The sequence below is a fragment of the Oncorhynchus masou genome, chromosome 25 (genome assembly GCF_036934945.1).
Source record: "Oncorhynchus masou masou isolate Uvic2021 chromosome 25, UVic_Omas_1.1, whole genome shotgun sequence".
Lineage (NCBI taxonomy): Eukaryota > Metazoa > Chordata > Actinopteri > Salmoniformes > Salmonidae > Oncorhynchus > Oncorhynchus masou.
Window position 1 is genome coordinate 2721359 of NC_088236.1, and position 17304 is coordinate 2738662.

At 47.9% G+C, this 17304-nt stretch overlaps 1 protein-coding gene across 1 annotated transcript in view; it reads right to left on the minus strand.

The window, feature by feature from the left end:
• The window catches only part of tut7 (terminal uridylyl transferase 7), a 61223-nt gene that overhangs the window by 28518 nt on the left and 15401 nt on the right, over positions 1-17304 (minus strand). The window contains exons 12-16 of the mRNA XM_064936548.1: positions 15538-15672; positions 14509-14686; positions 3253-3902; positions 736-886; positions 494-580 (exon numbers count right to left, since the gene is read on the minus strand). Of these exons, the coding sequence (XP_064792620.1) occupies positions 494-580; positions 736-886; positions 3253-3902; positions 14509-14686; positions 15538-15672 (1201 nt within the window). The remainder of the gene's footprint in view (positions 1-493; positions 581-735; positions 887-3252; positions 3903-14508; positions 14687-15537; positions 15673-17304) is intronic.

Sequence of the window (17304 nt, forward strand, 5' to 3'; positions counted from 1 at the left end):
TGTGCTGCCTCACCTGCTCAGAGGGAACAATGTGCTGCCTCACCTGTTCAGAGGGAACAATGTGCTGCCTCACCTGCTCAGAGGGAACAATGTGCTGCCTCACCTGTTCAGAGGGAACAATGTGCTGCCTCACCTGCTCAGAGGGAACAATGTGCTGCCTCACCTGTTCAGAGGGAACAATGTGCTGCCTCACCTGCTCAGAGGGAACAATGTGCTGCCTCACCTGCTCAGAGGGAACAATGTGCTGCCTCACCTGCTCAGAGGGAACAATGTGCTGCCTCACCTGCTCAGAGGGAACAATGTGCTGCCTCACCTGCTCAGAGGGAACAATGTGCTGCCTCACCTGCTCAGAGGGAACAATGTGCTGCCTCACCTGCTCAGAGGGAACAATGTGCTGCCTCACCTGTTCAGAGGGAACAATGTGCTGCCTCACCTGCTCAGAGGGAACAATGTGCTGCCTCACCTGCTCAGAGGGAACAATGTGCTGCCTCACCTGTGAACTGTCGTTTGACGAAGCTCTCCAGGTCCTGCAGGATGTGTTCTCTCACTCCCAGCTCCACATCATCTGGAGCAAAGTCTCCTGGGAAATTCAGTAAATTATAACTGGAACGGTACATACAACGAGACAGAACACATCATTTGAAGAGCAGGTCACACACACGGACGGACACACACACGGACGGACACACACACGGACGGACACACACACGGACGGACACACACACGGACACTTACGGTAGCACTGCTGGCAGACGGTGTTGAGTGTTTTGAGGAAGGCAGGTGTCATGGGAGGGAGAGGGGCCAGCTGAACCCTCTGGAAGTCTTCAGGACAGTCTTTCTTTAGATGGCCGTCCCGCTTACACACACTGCACACCACTGTATGGGACTGACACACACAGGGTTAGAGACTGACACACACTACACACCACTGTATGGGACTGACACACACACACACACAAGTTTAGAGATTGACACACACACACACACAGGGTTAGAGACTGACACACACACACACAGGGTTAGAGACTGACACTGAATGGGACTGACACACAAAGACACAGGGTTAGAGACTGATACACACAGGGTTAGAGACTGACACTGTATGGGACTGACACACAAACACACAGGGTTAGAGACTGATACACACAGGGTTAGAGACTGACACTGTATGGGACTGACACACACAGGGTTAGAGACTGACACAGGTCAAACTGATCCTAAAATCAGTCCTCCAACTGAGACACTTGATGCATACGATACCTGGTGTACACACCATCTACGCCCACCTACAGTACCAGTCAACGGTTTTATAACAACTACCCAGTCAAGGGTTTCATAACTACCCAGTCAAGGGTTTCATAACAACTACCCAGTCAAGGGTTTCATAACAACTACCCAGTCAAGGGTTTCATAACAACTACCCAGTCAAGGGTTTCAGATTTTGAGATTCTAAGTTGCCACCCTTTGCCTTGACAGCTTTGCACACTCTTGGCATTCTCTCAACCAGCTCCACATGGAATGATTTTCCAACAGTTTTGAAGGAGTTCCCACATATGCTTAGCACTTGTTGCCTGCTTTTCCTTCACTCTGCGGACCAACTCATCCCAAACCATCTCAATTGGGTTGAGGTCGGGTGATTGTGGAGGCCAGGTCATCTGATGCATCACGCAATCACTCTCCTTGTTCAAATAGCCCTTGAACAGTCTGGAGGTGTATTGGGTCATTGTCCTGTTGAAAAACAAAATGTGTCCCACTCAGCCCCAACCAGATGGGATGGTGTATCGCTGCAGAATGCTGTGGTAGCCATGCCGGGTTAAGTGTACCTTGAATTCTAAATAAATCACTGACAGTGTCACCAGCATTGCACCCCCACACCATCACACCTCCTCCTCCATGCTTCACGGTGGGAACCACACATGAGATCATCCATTCACCTACTCTGTCTCTCACAAAGACACGGCGGTTGGAACCAAAACTCTCAAATTTGGACTCATCAACCAAAGGCCAGATTTCACCGGTCTAATGTCCATTGTTCATGTTTCTTGGCCAAAGCAAGTCTCTTCTTATTACTGGTGTCCTTTAGTAGTGGTTTCTTGGCAGCAATTCGACCATGAAGGCCTGATTCAAGCAGTCTCCTCTGAATAGTTGATGTTGAGATGTGTCTGTTACTTGAACTCTGTGAAGCATTTATTATTTGGGTTGCAATATGAGGTGCGGTTAACTAATGAATGTATCCACTGCAACAGCAGTAACTCTGGGTCTTGCTTTCCTGTGGTGGTCCTCATGAGAGACAGTTTCATCATAGCGCTTGATGGTTTTTGCGACTGCACTTGAAGAAACTTTCAGTTCGTTACATTTTCCGGATTGACTGAGCTTCATGTCTTTGCTTATTTGAGCTGTTCTTGCAAAAATATGGACTTGGTCTTTTACCAAATAGGGCTATCTCCTGTTAACCCTACCTTGTCACAACACGACTGGGTGAAACGCATTAAGGAAGAAAGATATTCCACAAATTAACTTTTTTACAAGGCACACCTGTTAATTGAAATGCATTCCAGGTGACTACCTTATGAAGCTGGTTGAGAGAATGTCAAGACTGTGGAAAACTTTGAATAATCTCATTTAAAATAAGTTTTGATTCGTTTAACACTTTTTTTGGTTACTACATGATTCTATATGTGTCATTTCATAGTTTTGATGTCTTCACTATTATTCTACAAAGTAGAAAATAGTAACAAAATAAAGAAAAACCCTTGAATGAGTAGGTGTTCTAAAACCCTGGAATGAGTAGGTGTTCTAAAACCCTGGAATGAGTAGGTGTTCTAAAACCCTTGAATGAGTAGGTGTTCTAAAACCCTTGAATGAGTAGGTGTTCTAAAACCCTGGAATGAGTAGGTGTTCTAAAACCCTGGAATGAGTAGGTGTTCTAAAACCCTGGAATGAGTAGGTGTTCTAAAACCCTGGAATGAGTAGGTGTTCTAAAACCCTGGAATGAGTAGGTGTTCTAAAACCCTGGAATGAGTAGGTGTTCTAAAACCCTGGAATGAGTAGGTGTTCTAAAACCCTGGAATGAGTAGGTGTTCTAAAACCCTGGAATGAGTAGGTGTTCTAAAACCCTGGAATGAGTAGGTGTTCTAAAATCCTGGAATGAGTAGGTGTGTCCAAACTTTCGACTGGTACTGTACTTCAAGCATGTTGTTGTGTCCTGTATATTTCGTTGAGTTTTGATCACATGCTCTCCTATCTACCAACCTTTCCACGGGTGAAGGCCTGTCTGATGAAGCCATAGCAGAGACCACTGGCCCCCTCGGTCTTGTTGTCAAGCACATCCTGTTTGGGCGAGGCTACCTCCTCCTCGTCCAATGAACTGGGAGTGTCTAGGTCTGGCCCCTCCTCGTCTGAGAGAAGCTCCTCCGAGACCTCGTCCAATGGGAACAGCTCTTCGTCCTCCGTGTTTACACTGTCGAGGTGATGTCTGGGATATACTTCCTCATCTAGCTCTTCATCCTCCTCTTCCTCCTCCGATAGGCTGTTCTTCCCCAAATCCTCATCTTCTTTCTCTCCTTCGTTATCAGAGTCTGAAGGGCTCTCCTCCTCTTCCTCCACCATACAGTCAGAGTCATGCTTAAAGCCCGCCTCTCCTTTCTGCCCATTGGCTGCCTGAGACTCCAGTTTGAGACTGCTCAACCCTGATTGGACACGGCTCACGTCACTCAGAGCCTTCTGACGAGGCCCTTGTTTGTAATTAGCTCCTCGAGGCCCTGCCATCTTGTGGTTGGCTGATGGAAGGCTGAGGGGCAGGGCGAAGTACTTGTAAGTCGATTTGAGGCAGTGGAGGATGTACTCGTACATCTGTTGGCTGTTCAATGTCCGAGCCACGTTCCTCTTCACAGCAAACGGATCTAAAACACACAATTAAATCTAGTCTCAAAATCAGAACTTGAGCATTATGATTTGCAGTGCTAAACAACAGTGTTTCCCTTTACAAAGTCTACCTGGTAACCGCTGACACAGGTGTAGCATTAAAGGGCCCTTCAGACAGCTGAATATCACAAGTTCCCCCTGGTCAACGCCACCGTTCCCCCTGGTCAACGCCACCGTTCCCCCTGGTCAACGCCACCGTTCCCCCTGGTCAACGCCACCGTTCCCCCAGGTCAACGCCACCGTTCCCCCCGGTCAACGCCACCGTTCCCCCCAGTCATCGCCACCGTTCCCCCCGGTCAACGCCACCGTTCCCCCCGGTCAACGCCACCGTTCCCCCAGGTCAACGCCACCGTTCCCCCCGGTCAACGCCACCGTTCCCCCCAGTCATCGCCACCGTTCCCCCCGGTCAACGCCACCGTTCCCCCCGGTCAACGCCACCGTTCCCCCCAGTCAACGCCACCGTTCCCCCCAGTCAACGCCACCGTTCCCCCCAGTCAACGCCACCGTTCCCCCCAGTCAACGCCACCGTTCCCCCCAGTCAACGCCACCGTTCCCCCCAGTCAACGCCACCGTTCCCCCCAGTCAACGCCACCGTTCCCCCCAGTCAACGCCACCGTTCCCCCCAGTCAACGCCACCGTTCCCCCCAGTCAACGCCACCGTTCCCCCCAGTCAACGCCACCGTTCCCCCAGTCAACGCCACCGTTCCCCCCAGTCAACGCCACCGTTCCCCCCAGTCAACGCCACCGTTCCCTCTAGTCAACGCCACCGTTCCCCCTAGTCAACGCGGGCTACGCCACCGTTCCCCCTAGTCAACGCGGGCTACGCCACCGTTCCCCCTAGTCAACGCGGGCTACGCCACCGTTCCCCCTAGTCAACGCGGGCTACTCCACCGGTCCCCCTAGTCAACGCGGGCTACGCCACCGGTCCCCCTAGTCAACGCGGGCTACGCCACCGGTCCCCCTAGTCAACGCGGGCTACGCCACCGGTCCCCCTAGTCAACGCGGGCTACGCCACCGGTCCCCCTAGTCAACGCGGGCTACGCCACCGGTCCCCCTAGTCAACGCGGGCTACTCCACCGGTCCCCCTAGTCAACGCGGGCTACGCCACCGGTCCATCTAGTCAACGCGGGCTACGCCACCGGTCCCTCTAGTCAACGCGGGCTACGCCACCGGTCCCTCTAGTCAACGCGGGCTACGCCACCGGTCCCTTAACACACACGAGGAGGACGACAGACACCAGTGACCATAAAAATGAAATAAACAATGTATTTCCATGCAACACACATTTTTTATAAAAAAACTAAACAATTAGAAAACAATGATTTTTATTGTTAAAAAGTCCCTCTGTAAAGTGAGAGTATTAGCCAGCTAGCCAGAGTGGGAAAGTTAGCCGGTCCTGCTGTACGTGCTGGAGAGGACTTCCGTGAGGAATATTTGTCACCGGGACAACGTGACCCGAAATAATTTAAATTTAACGGACATTTGAGAAATTGACCGGACATCCATATTAGGACTTCCACCCACGATGCTCAAAACCACAGCTACATTATTGGAATCCATTTCAACAGTAGAAATTAGTGTTTAATTGAAGAGCAAGACATTGTATCTTTACCCTTCCTATAAATCATAATATCATTTAAAAAACAGACAAAATAGTTAAGCCTAGAAGAACAAGTTGCCTACCCAGTAATAAAAACTTAAAAATACAATATTTGTATAATACAATTTGCGAACGATCTGTCCTATAGGCTACTTTTATTAACGTTTTAATTCTTAAATAACACACAGCTGTTTTTAAATGTAATCCATCCCTCTCTAATGTAATGTATCCTAGGCATGAACATTGTAATTAGGCCTAATCAATAACACATGACTGTCTAGGAACACCAGGGCCAGCCGGTCATGGCAAGAAGGGATGCACCTTTTGTAGCGGGTTAGGAGAACTGAGGCAGCAGGTTAAGAGAACTGAGGCAGCAGGTTAAGAGAACTGAGGCAGCAGGTTAAGAGAACTGAGGCAGCAGGTTAAGAGAACTGAGGCAGCAGGTTAGGAGAACTGAGGCAGCAGGTTAGGAGAACTGAGGCAGCAGGTTAGGAGAACTGAGGCAGCAGGTTAGGAGAACTGAGGCAGCAGGTTAGGAAAACTGAGGCAGCAGGTTAGGAAAACTGAGGCAGCAGGTTAGGAAAACTGAGGCAGCAGGTTAGGAGAACTGAGGCAGCAGGTTAGGAGAACTGAGGCAGCAGGTTAGGAGAACTGAGGCAGCAGGTTAGGAGAACTGAGGCAGCAGGTGAGGAGAACTGAGGCAGCAGGTGAGGAGAACTGAGGCAGCAGGTTAGGAGAACTGAGGTAGCAGGTTAGGAGAACTGAGGTAGCAGGTTAGGAGAACTGAGGTAGCAGGTTAGGAGAACTGGGGTAGCAGGTTAGGAGAACTGGGGTAGCAGGTTAGGAGAACTGGGGTTAGCAGGTTAGGAGAATTAATATATCAGGTTAGAAAAAGAGTTAGGGTTAGCTAAAATGCAAACTGTACAGATTCAAGGACAGCAATTCAAATTCAAGGACTTTGAAGTACTTTTTCAAGCACTAATATTTATTTTTGAAGGACCATCAATTTGTAATATTTCATATGCTGTTTTTCTAGTCACCACCAGATAGCAGTATATCACCACAACCGCATGAAAAAAACTATTCACTTACTATACATCACTACATGACAAATTCTACTCAATAACACTACTTATTTACCACTGTAAGTATATGGACACCTGCTCGCCCTACATTTCATTCCAAAACCATGGGCATTAATATGGAATTGGGCCCCCCCATATTCTGAAGCGTGATTCATCACTCCAGAGAACACGTTTCCACTGCTCCAGAGTCCAACAGCAGCAAGCTTTACACCACTCCAGCCCACGCCACTCCAGCCCACGCCACTCTGGCCCACGCCACTCTGGCCCACGCCACTCTGGCCCACGCCACTCCAGCCCACGCTTGGTTTACACCACTCCAGCCCACGCTTGGTTTACACCACTCCAGCCCACGCTTGGTTTACACCACTCCAGCCCACGCTTGGTTTACACCACTCCAGCCCACGCTTGGTTTACACCACTCCAGCCCACGCTTGGTATTGCACGTGGTGATGTAAGGCTTGTGTGCAGCTGCTCAGCCATGGGAACCCATTTCATGAAGCTCCTGACAGACAGTTATTGTGCTGACGTTGCTTCCAGAGGCAGTTTGGAACTTGGTAGTGAGTGACGCAACCAAGAGTAGAACATTTTTTACTCGCTATGCACTTTAGCACTCTGCTGTCTTGTTCTGTGAGCTCTTGTGGTTTACCACTTCACGGCTGAGTGGTTGTTGCTCATAGACGTTTACACTTCACAACAACAGCACTTAAAAAGTTAAACGGGGACGAAATTTGACGAACTGACTTGTTGGGAAGGTGGCATCTTCTGACGATGCCTCGTTGAAAGTCATCGAGCTTTTCAGTAAGGCTATTCTACTGCCAATGTTTGTCTATAGAGATTGCATGGCGGTGTGTTCGATTTTATACACCTGTCAGTGAGGCTGAAATAGCCAAATCCACTAATTTGTAGTGTTGTTCCACACAGTAAGTCAGTACTGATGTTGACTGGTTTCCTTATATGAACTGTAATGCAGTCAAATCTTTGAAATTGTTGCACGTTGTATAAAAAAATGTTGTTCAGCGTACACGATAATAATAATAGAAAAACATATATATGAAATGTATAAGGAATATTCACAAAATATATAATATTCATATAAGGAATATTCACAAAATATGTTAACCTCTCTTGGATAAGGGGCAGTATTCTAACGTCCAGATGAAGAGTGTGCCCAAAGTAAACTGCCTGTTACTCAGGCCTAGAAGCTAGGATATGCATATAATTGGTTATATTTGGATAGAAAACACTCTAAAGTTTCTAAAAACATTGAAATTATGTCTGAGTATAACAGAACTCATATGGCAGGCGAAACACCGAGGACACTATTTAATTTTAGTGTATTACACTTGTGATTTAATGAAAGTTAAATATTTATAATACTGTAGTTTGAATTTCGCGCTCTGCAATTTCACAGGATGCTGGCCTACCCTCCCACGCTACCGTCCCACCTGCCCATAAGAAGTTAAGTCCCACAGGCAGTCCCAACACAGGACATAATGACATGAAAGGGAATTCTGACAGTGTAAAAGGCCCTTAGTTGACACTAAAATGTTGTATTCTTTACCCATTTAAAGAGAAACAAGATTAAGATTAAAGATTCTCTCAGAGGACCCAACATGGGTCCCGGACCCCAAGTTTGGGAACCAGTGTACTACTAACCTCTCTCCCTGCTTGCTTCAATGCTTCCTCTGTGTCGAGCCTCTCCCTGCTTGCTTCAATGCTTCCTCTCTCTGTGTAGAACCTCTCCCTGCTTGCTTCAATGCTTCGTCTCTGTGTATAACCTCTCTCCCTGCTTGCTTCAATGCTTCCTCTCTCTGTGTAGAACCTCTCCCTGCTTGCTTCAATGCTTCCTCTGTGTATAACCTCTCCCTGCTTGCTTCAATGCTTCCTCTGTGTAGAACCTCTCCCTGCTTGCTTCAATGCTTCCTCTGTGTAGAACCTCTCCCTGCTTGCTTCAATGCTTCCTCTGTGTCGAGCCTCTCCCTGCTTGCTTCAATGCTTCCTCTCTCTGTGTAGAACCTCTCCCTGCTTGCTTCAATGCTTCGTCTCTGTGTATAACCTCTCTCCCTGCTTGCTTCAATGCTTCCTCTCTCTGTGTAGAACCTCTCCCTGCTTGCTTCAATGCTTCCTCTGTGTAGAACCTCTCCCTGCTTGCTTCAATGCTTCCTCTGTGTAGAACCTCTCCCTGCTTGCTTCAATGCTTCCTCTGTGTAGAACCTCTCCCTGCTTGCTTCAATGCTTCCTCTCTCTGTGTTGAACCTCTCCCTGCTTGCTTCAATGCTTCCTCTCTCTGTGTTGAACCTCTCCCTGCTTGCTTCAATGCTTCCTCTGTGTAGAACCTCTCCCTGCTTGCTTCAATGCTTCCTCTCTCTGTGTAGAACCTCTCTCCCTGCTTGCTTCAATGCTTCGTCTCTCTGCGTAGAACCTCTCTCCCTGCTTGCTTCAATGCTTCGTCTCTCTGCGTAGAACCTCTCTCCCTGCTTGCTTCAATGCTTTGTCTCTGCGTAGAACCTCTCCCTGCTTGCTTCAATGCTTCCTCTCTGTGTAGAACCTCTCTCCCTGCTTGCTTCAATGCTTCCTCTGTGTAGAACCTTTGCCTCCTTCATTGCAGCCTGGCTCAACACTGTATGTCTCTCTGTAAAGCAAAGTTATTTTGGTATGAGCTTAATTTCAGTCAACTGCTCCTGCTGAGGTCAGACTTCGTTCAACATGAGCTTCTAACTTCATCCTTCTAGCCAGCTAGTTATGGCTAGCTACCTGGCTAACAGCCGGAGCCCTTGAGCGAGCAAGCTAGCTCAACATCTGACTCGAATATCATCAAGGCTTCCACTACCCCAGTCAACTGCCCGGCACTCTCCACAGCAAACCGCCAATGCCCCCACCATTTCTCCTTCACCCAATTCCAGATAGCTGATGATCTGAAAGAGCTGCAAAATCTGGACCCCTACAAATCAGCCGGGCAAGACAATCTGGACCCTCTCTAAAAATGTCTGCAGAAATTGTTGCACCCCTATTACCGGTCTGTTCAACCTCTCTCTCTGATAGTCTGAGATTCTCAAAGATTGGAAAGCTACCGCGGTCATCCCCCTCTTCAAAGGGGGAGACACTCTAGACCCAAACTGCTACAGACCTATAACTATCATTCCCTGTCTTTCTAAGGTCTTCGAAAGCTAACAAACAGATTACCGACCATTTCGAATCCCACCATACCTTCTCCGCTATGCAATCTGGTTTCAGAGCTGGTCATGGGTTTACCTCAGCCACACTCAAGGTCCTAAACGATATCATAACCGCCATCGATAAGAGACATTACTGTTCAGCCGTATTCGTCGACCTGGCAAAGGCTTTCGACTCTGTCAATCACCACATCCTCATTGGCACTCGGCAGCCTTGGTTTCTCATGATTGCCTCGCCTGGTTTACCAACTACTTCTCTGATAAGAGTTCCGTGTGTCAAATCGGAGGGCCTGTTGTCCGGACCTCTGGCAGTCTCTATGTGGGTGCCACAGGGTTCAATTCTTGGACCGACTCTCTTCTCTGTATATATCAATGATGTCGCTCTTGCTGCTGGTGAGTCTCTGATCCACCTCTACGCAGACGACATCATTCTGTATACTTCTGGCCCTTCTTTGGACACTGTGTTAACAACCCTCCAGACAAGCTTCAATGCCATACAACACTCCTTCTGTGGCCTCCAACTGCTCTTAAACGCAAGTAAAACTAAATGCATACTATTCAACCAATCACTGCCCGCACCTGCTCGCCTGTCCAGCATCACTACACTGGACAGTTCTGACTTACCTAGGTGTCTCGTTAGACTGTTAACTCTCCTTCTAGACTCACATTAAGCATCTACAATCCAAAATTACATCTAGAATTGGCTTCCAATATTGCAACAAAGCATCCTTCACTCATGCTGCCAAACATACCCCCGTAAAACTGACCATCCTACCGATCCTCGACTTCGGTGATGTCATCAAACTGGATGCAGTCTATCACAGTGCCATCTGTTTTGTCACCATAACACCATATACTACCCACCACTGTGACCTGTACGCTCTTGTTGGTTGGCCCTCGCTTCATACTCGTCGCCAAACCCACTGGCTACAGGTTATCTACAAGTCTCTGCTAGGTAAAGCCCCGCCTTATCTCAGCTCACTGGTCACCATAGTAAACACCCACCTGTAGCACACGCTCCAGCAGGTATATCTCACTGGTCACCCCCAAAGCCAATTCCTCCTTTGGTCGTCTTTCCTTCCAGTTCTCTGCTGCCAATGACTAGAACGAACTGCAAAAATCTCTGAAGCTGGAGACTCATATCTCCCTCACTAGCTTTAAGCACCAGCTGTCAGAGCAGCTCACAGATTACTGCACCTGTACATAGCCCATCTGTAAACAGCCCATCCATCTACCTACCTCATCCCCATACTGTATTTATTTATTTATCTTGCTCCTTTGCACCCCAGTATCTCTACTTGCACATTCATCTTCTGCACATCTACCATTCCAGTGTTTAATTGCTATATTGTAATTACTTCGCCACCATGGCCTATTTATTGCCTTAACTCCCTTAACTTACCTCATTTGCACTCACTGTATATAGACTTTTTGTTTTCTTTTGTTCTATTGACTATGTTTTGTTTTTTTCCATGTAACTCTGTTGTTGTTTCTGTCGAACTGCTTTGCTTTATCTTGGCCAGGTAGCAGTTGTAAATGAGAACTTGTTCTAGAATGGCCTACCTGGTTAAATAAAGGAGAAATACATTTAAAAAAAAAAACTACCATAAGTTGAGAATGACACAAATATAAATTTTCGCAAAATTTGCTGCCCAGTTACTTTAGATATTTTTGTCAGATGTTACGATGGAATATAGAGCCAAACAATTGGAAAGGGGACTCAGAGAAAATGACTTTACCCCAGTATTCAGCAGTCCAATCACTGTACCTTTTGCAGAATATCAGTCTGTCCCTGATGTTTTTCCCAGAAGAGAAGTGGCTTCTTTGATGCCCTCCAAAGTCTTCGCCTCTCTGTGCGTACAGATGCACTCACACCTGCCTGCTGCCATTCCTGAGCAAGCTCCGTACTGGTGGTGCCCCGATCCCGCAGCCGAATAAACTTTAGGAGACAGTCCTGGCGCTTGCTGGACTTTCTTGGGCACCCTGAAGCCTTCTTCACAACAACTGAATGGCTCTAAGTTCATGATGATCCGATAAATGGACGATTTAGGTGCAATCTTACTGGCAGCAATATCCTTGCTTGTGAAGCCCTTTTTGTGCAAAGCAATGATGACGGCACGTGTTTCCTTGCAGTTAACCATGGTTGACAGAGGAAGAACAATCATTCCAAGCACCTCCCTCCTTCTGAAGCTTCTCGTCTGTTATTCGAACTCAATCAGCATGACAGAGTGATCTCAAGCCTTGTCCTCGTCAACACTCACACCTGTGTTAACGAGAGAATCACTGACATGCTGTCAACTGGTCCTTTTGTGGCAGGGCTGAAATGCAGTGGAAATGTTTTTTTTTTGGGGGGGATTCAGTTCATTTGCATGGCAATTCATCTGCCCACTCTTCACAGCATTCTGGAGTATATGCAAATTGCCATCATACAAACTGAGGCAGCAGACTGTGAAAATTAATATTTGTGTCATTCCCAAAACATTTGGCCACAACTGTACACTCATTCTCTGAGACACTCTGTACTGGTGGTGCCTCGATCTCATTCTCTGAGAGTTGTTTTTTTGTTTGGGGGATGTCTGTTGACACACCAGCAGTCAAGGTTTCCTTTCCTACAAAAGTAGTTTGAAATGTTTGGACAAAGCTTATAAGATAACTTTTGTAGTCATGTTGCGCGAGTTGGAACCGGTGTTTTCTGGATCAAACGCACCAAATAACTTGACATTTTGGATATATATATAGACGGAATTAATCAAACAAAAGGATAATTTGTGATTTATGATAGTTTATGGGACATTTCGGAGTGCCTGGAGGGTTGAAATATGATGGTCTGTGTTTGTTTGCTTGGGTGCTATCCTCAGATAATAGCATTGTTTACTTTCGCCGTAAAGCATTTTTGAAATCTGACAAGTTGACTGGATTCACAACAAGTGTAACTTTAATATGGTATATTGAACGTGTGATTTCATCAAAAAGTTACATTTTTATAGTAATTTATTTGAATTTAGCGCTCTGCATTCTCACTGGATGTTGCACAGTTGAGACGCGACCGTCCCACATATCCCAGAGGTTAAGAACAAATTCTTATTTTCGATGACGGCCCCGGAACAGTGGGTAAACTGCCTTGTTCAGGGGCAGAACGACAGATTTGTACCTTGTCAACTTGGGGATTCGAACTTCCAACCTTTCGGTTACTAGTCCAACTCTCTAACCACTAGGATACCCTGCCGCCCCTTTTGAGCAAACTTAATGATGGTGTTGGAGTCGTGCCTGGCCGTGCAGTCATGGGTGAATAGGGAGTACAGGAGGGGAATAAGCACACACCCCTGAGGGGCCTCTGTGTTGAGGATCAGCGTGGCGATGTGTTGTTACCAACACTTACCACCTAGGGGCAGCCCAGGATCCAGTTGCAGAGGGAGGTGTTAAGTCCCAGGGTCCTTAGCTTATTGATGAGCATTGATGTTGAACGCTGGGCTGTAGTCAATAAATAGCATTCTCACATAGGTGTTCCTCTTGTCAACCCCCCCCTCCCCCCGCCGCTCGGCCAAGCCTTCATTGAAAATTAATGGGCCACCCCGTCTGCCTCACGCCGTCTGCCAACGCCTTAAGAGTGAAAATATAGGACCTCCATTTTTTTTTTTTACCATTATTTAACTAGGCAAGTCAGTTAACCTCTTACATCTATGGTGGCGCTATTTCATTTTTGGATGAAAAACGTTCCCGTTTTAAACAAGATATTTTGTCACAAAAAGATGCTCGACTATGCATATAATTGCTACTGTTCGAAAGAAAACACTCTGACGTGTCCAGAAATACAAAGATCTTCTCTGTGCGTGCCCTATAACGTGAGCTTCAGGCAAAACCAAGATGAGATGGCATCCAAGAAATGACAAGGATTTTTGAGGCTCTGTTTTTCATGATCTCCTTATATGGCTGTGAACGCGAGAGGAGTGAGTCAACCCTTTCTGTCGTTTCCCCAAGGTGTCTGCAGCATTGTGACGTATTTGTAGGCAGATCATTGGAAGATTGACCATAAGAGACCACATTTACCACGTGTCCGCCCGGTGTCCTGCGCCGAAATTGGTGCGCAAAAGTCACCTGCCAGTATTTTTCCATGCGATACAGAGAGTAAAGCAAGCTTCCACGAACTGCATGTCAATGAAGAGATATGTGAAAAAACACCTTGAGGACTGATTCCAAACAACGTTTGCCATGTTTCGGTCGATATTATGTAGTTAATCCGGAAAAAGTTTTACGTTGTAGGTGACTGCATTTTCGGTTCGTTTCGGTAGCCAGACGCAATGTAGAAAACGGAACGATTTCTCCTACACACAGACGCTTTCAGGAAAAACTGCGCATTTGGTATGTAACTGAGAGTCTCCTCATTGAAAACATCAGAAGCTCTTCAAAGGTAAATGTCAGTTAAGAACAAATTCTTATTTTCAATGACAGATTTGTACCTTGTCAGCTCGGGGATTTGAACTTAAAACCTTCCGGTTACTATTCCAGCGCTCTAACCACTAGGCTACCCTGCCGCCCTCAATCTGGCCTCCCTGGAGAATATGACACATGTAACTAGGCTGCTGGTTGGTCAGGCTGAACCCCCCCCCCCCACCACAGGTTATATGGTTCCAAGGACCATGAAAAATAGATACCAATGCTAGAACATGTTTGGTAGCGGAGTTTGATGGTTTGACAGGTGAATGGTAGAGAAGGTCAAAGTTCGTACCCTCCACGGCAATGCGTTTCTTGGGCCAGTCCTTGGCGTCCCGTGATAAGACGAGGCTGGTGCGCACGCTGATGACACACTCCGTCATGTTGAACTCCAGCGAATAAAAACGCAGCATCTCCACCCACAGAAGACCCACAGATGGTGGAGAGACAGAGCTCTGGAACACCAGAGGAGCCTGAAGAGAGACAAGCACTCGTTACACACACAGTGTGTACACTGACAATATTATGTTTAACAAGGTTTATATGTGAGCACCAGGCTGACCCCCCCCCCACAGGGTGTAGTTAACCCCCCTCCACCCCCCCACAGGGTGTAGTAAACACCCCCCCCACGGTGTAGTCAGCACCCCCCACCCCACACAGGGTGTAGTTACCCCCCCACCCCACACAGGGTGTAGTTACCCCCCCCCCCCACCCCACACAGGGTGTAGTTACCCCCCCCCACCCCACACAGGGTGTAGTTAACCCCCCCCACCCCACACAGGGTGTAGTTACCCCCCCCCCCCACAGGGTGTAGTTAACCCCCCCCCCCACCCCACACAGGGTGTAGTTAACCCCCCCCCCCCCACACAGGGTGTAGTTAACCCCCCCCACCCCACACAGGGTGTAGTTAACCCCCCCACCCCACACAGGGTGTAGTTAACCCCCCCACCCCACACAGGGTGTAGTTAAACCCCCCCCCCCCCCACCCCACACAGGGTGTAGTTAACCCCCCCCCACCCCACACAGGGTGTAGTTAACCCCCCCCCACCCCACACAGGGTGTAGTTAACCCCCCCCCACCCCACACAGGGTGTAGTTACCCCCACCCCACACAGGGTGTAGTTACCCCCACCCCACACAGGGTGTAGTTACCCCCACCCCACACAGGGTGTAGTTCCCCCCACCCCACACAGGGTGTAGTTACCCCCACCCCACACAGGGTGTAGTTCCCCCCCTCCCCCCACCCCACACAGGGTGTAGTTACCCCCCACCCCACCCCACACAAGGTGTAGTTACCCCCCCCACCCCACACAGGGTGTAGTTACCTTGCCCTCCCTGAAGATAGTTTCTGGGGGTGAGGAAGAGTCCTTGGAGACGGGGTGGTAACCCCAGTGGACACAGCCGTCCTCCATGTAGGTCAGACTGAATTCATGTAGCCTGCTGATGGAGAACTCCTTTATCTGAGGATAAAGGGGAGAGGTGTTATGGTTAGATGTAGTACAGCCTGCTGATGGAGAACACAGCAGGGTGGGTTGTTTCCTCTGCTGTGTGTGTGTGTGTGTGTGTGTGTGTGTGTGGCGAAAGCAGCAGCTACTCTTCCTGGGGTCGACACAAAACATAAAACACAATACAGAACATCACTAGACAAGGGTTGTAAACTTTACACATATTTGTACAGAACCGTGCGGTACGAGGACCTCGGTTGGGTCCGCACTGCGAACCAGAATGAAAACGTTAAAACAACAATTAACTAAATAAAAACACCAGACCTAATAGACTATGCCTAAAATAATTTTGGGAAATCTGATGCAGTTCAAGACTACTATAAAACCCACAATGCAATGTTTCTCTGCCACGGCAGCGTTACGTTGCTTTCCCACAGAGATTATTTTAAGGAGATGGGGGAAACTCAATTAGAATTGCGTTGACGATTAGCTTAGCAACCGCTTGACAACGTGAATGTGATTGGTCGACAGTCAGCTGGGTGGAGCTTTTCTCCTTTCATTGTCCAATGGGATTCCTATTTCCTCTTTTCTGTAATGTGTTACTTGGAGAAACGGAGGTTAATCATTTGGTCCCCTCAGCGTGAGTTAAATATCTAACGGTCACCTCAGCGCGAGTTAAACATCTCTAACGGTCCCCTCAGCGTGAGTTAAATATCTAACGGTCCCCTCAGCGTGAGTTAAATATCTAACGGTCCCCTCAGCGTGAGTTAAATATCTAACGGTCCCCTCAGCGTGAGTTAAATATCTAACGGTCCCCTCAGCGTGAGTTAAATATCTAACGGTCCCCTCAGCGTGAGTTAAATATCTAACGGTCCCCTCAGCGTGAGTTAAATATCTAACGGTCCCCTCAGCGTGAGTTAAATATCTAACGGTCCCCTCAGCGTGAGTTAAATATCTAACGGTCCCTTCAGCGTGAGTTAAATATCTAACGGTCCCTTCAGCGTGAGTTAAATATCTAACGGTCCCCTCAGCGTGAGTTAAATATCTAACGGTCCCCTCAGCGTGAGTTAAATATCTAACGGTCCCCTCAGCGTGAGTTAAATATCTAACGGTCCCCTCAGCGTGAGTTAAATATCTAACGGTCCCCTCAGCGTGAGTTAAATATCTAACGGTCCCCTCAGCGTGAGTTAAACATCTAACGGTCCCCTCAGCGTGAGTTAAACATCTAACGGTCCCCTCAGCGTGAGTTAAACATCTAACGGTCCCCTCAGCGTGAGTTAAATATCTAACGGTCCCCTCAGCGTGAGTTAAATATCTAACGGTCCCCTCAGCGCGAGTTAAACATCTAACGGTCCCCTCAGCGCGAGTTAAACATCTAACGGTCCCCTCAGCGCGAGTTAAACATCTAACGGTCCCCTCAGCGCGAGTTAAATATCTAACGGTCCCCTCAGCGCGAGTTAAATATCTAACGGTCCCCTCAGCGCGAGTTAAATATCTAACGGTCCCCTCAGCGCGAGTTTAACATCTCACTTCATGTTGTTTTATGCACGTGATGTCAGAATACAGTCATTGTTCTAAAATGTGCTTGTTACGGATCAGGACAGTTACCATCCGCTGTCTGATAATTATCCACAGACTGTTTCAACT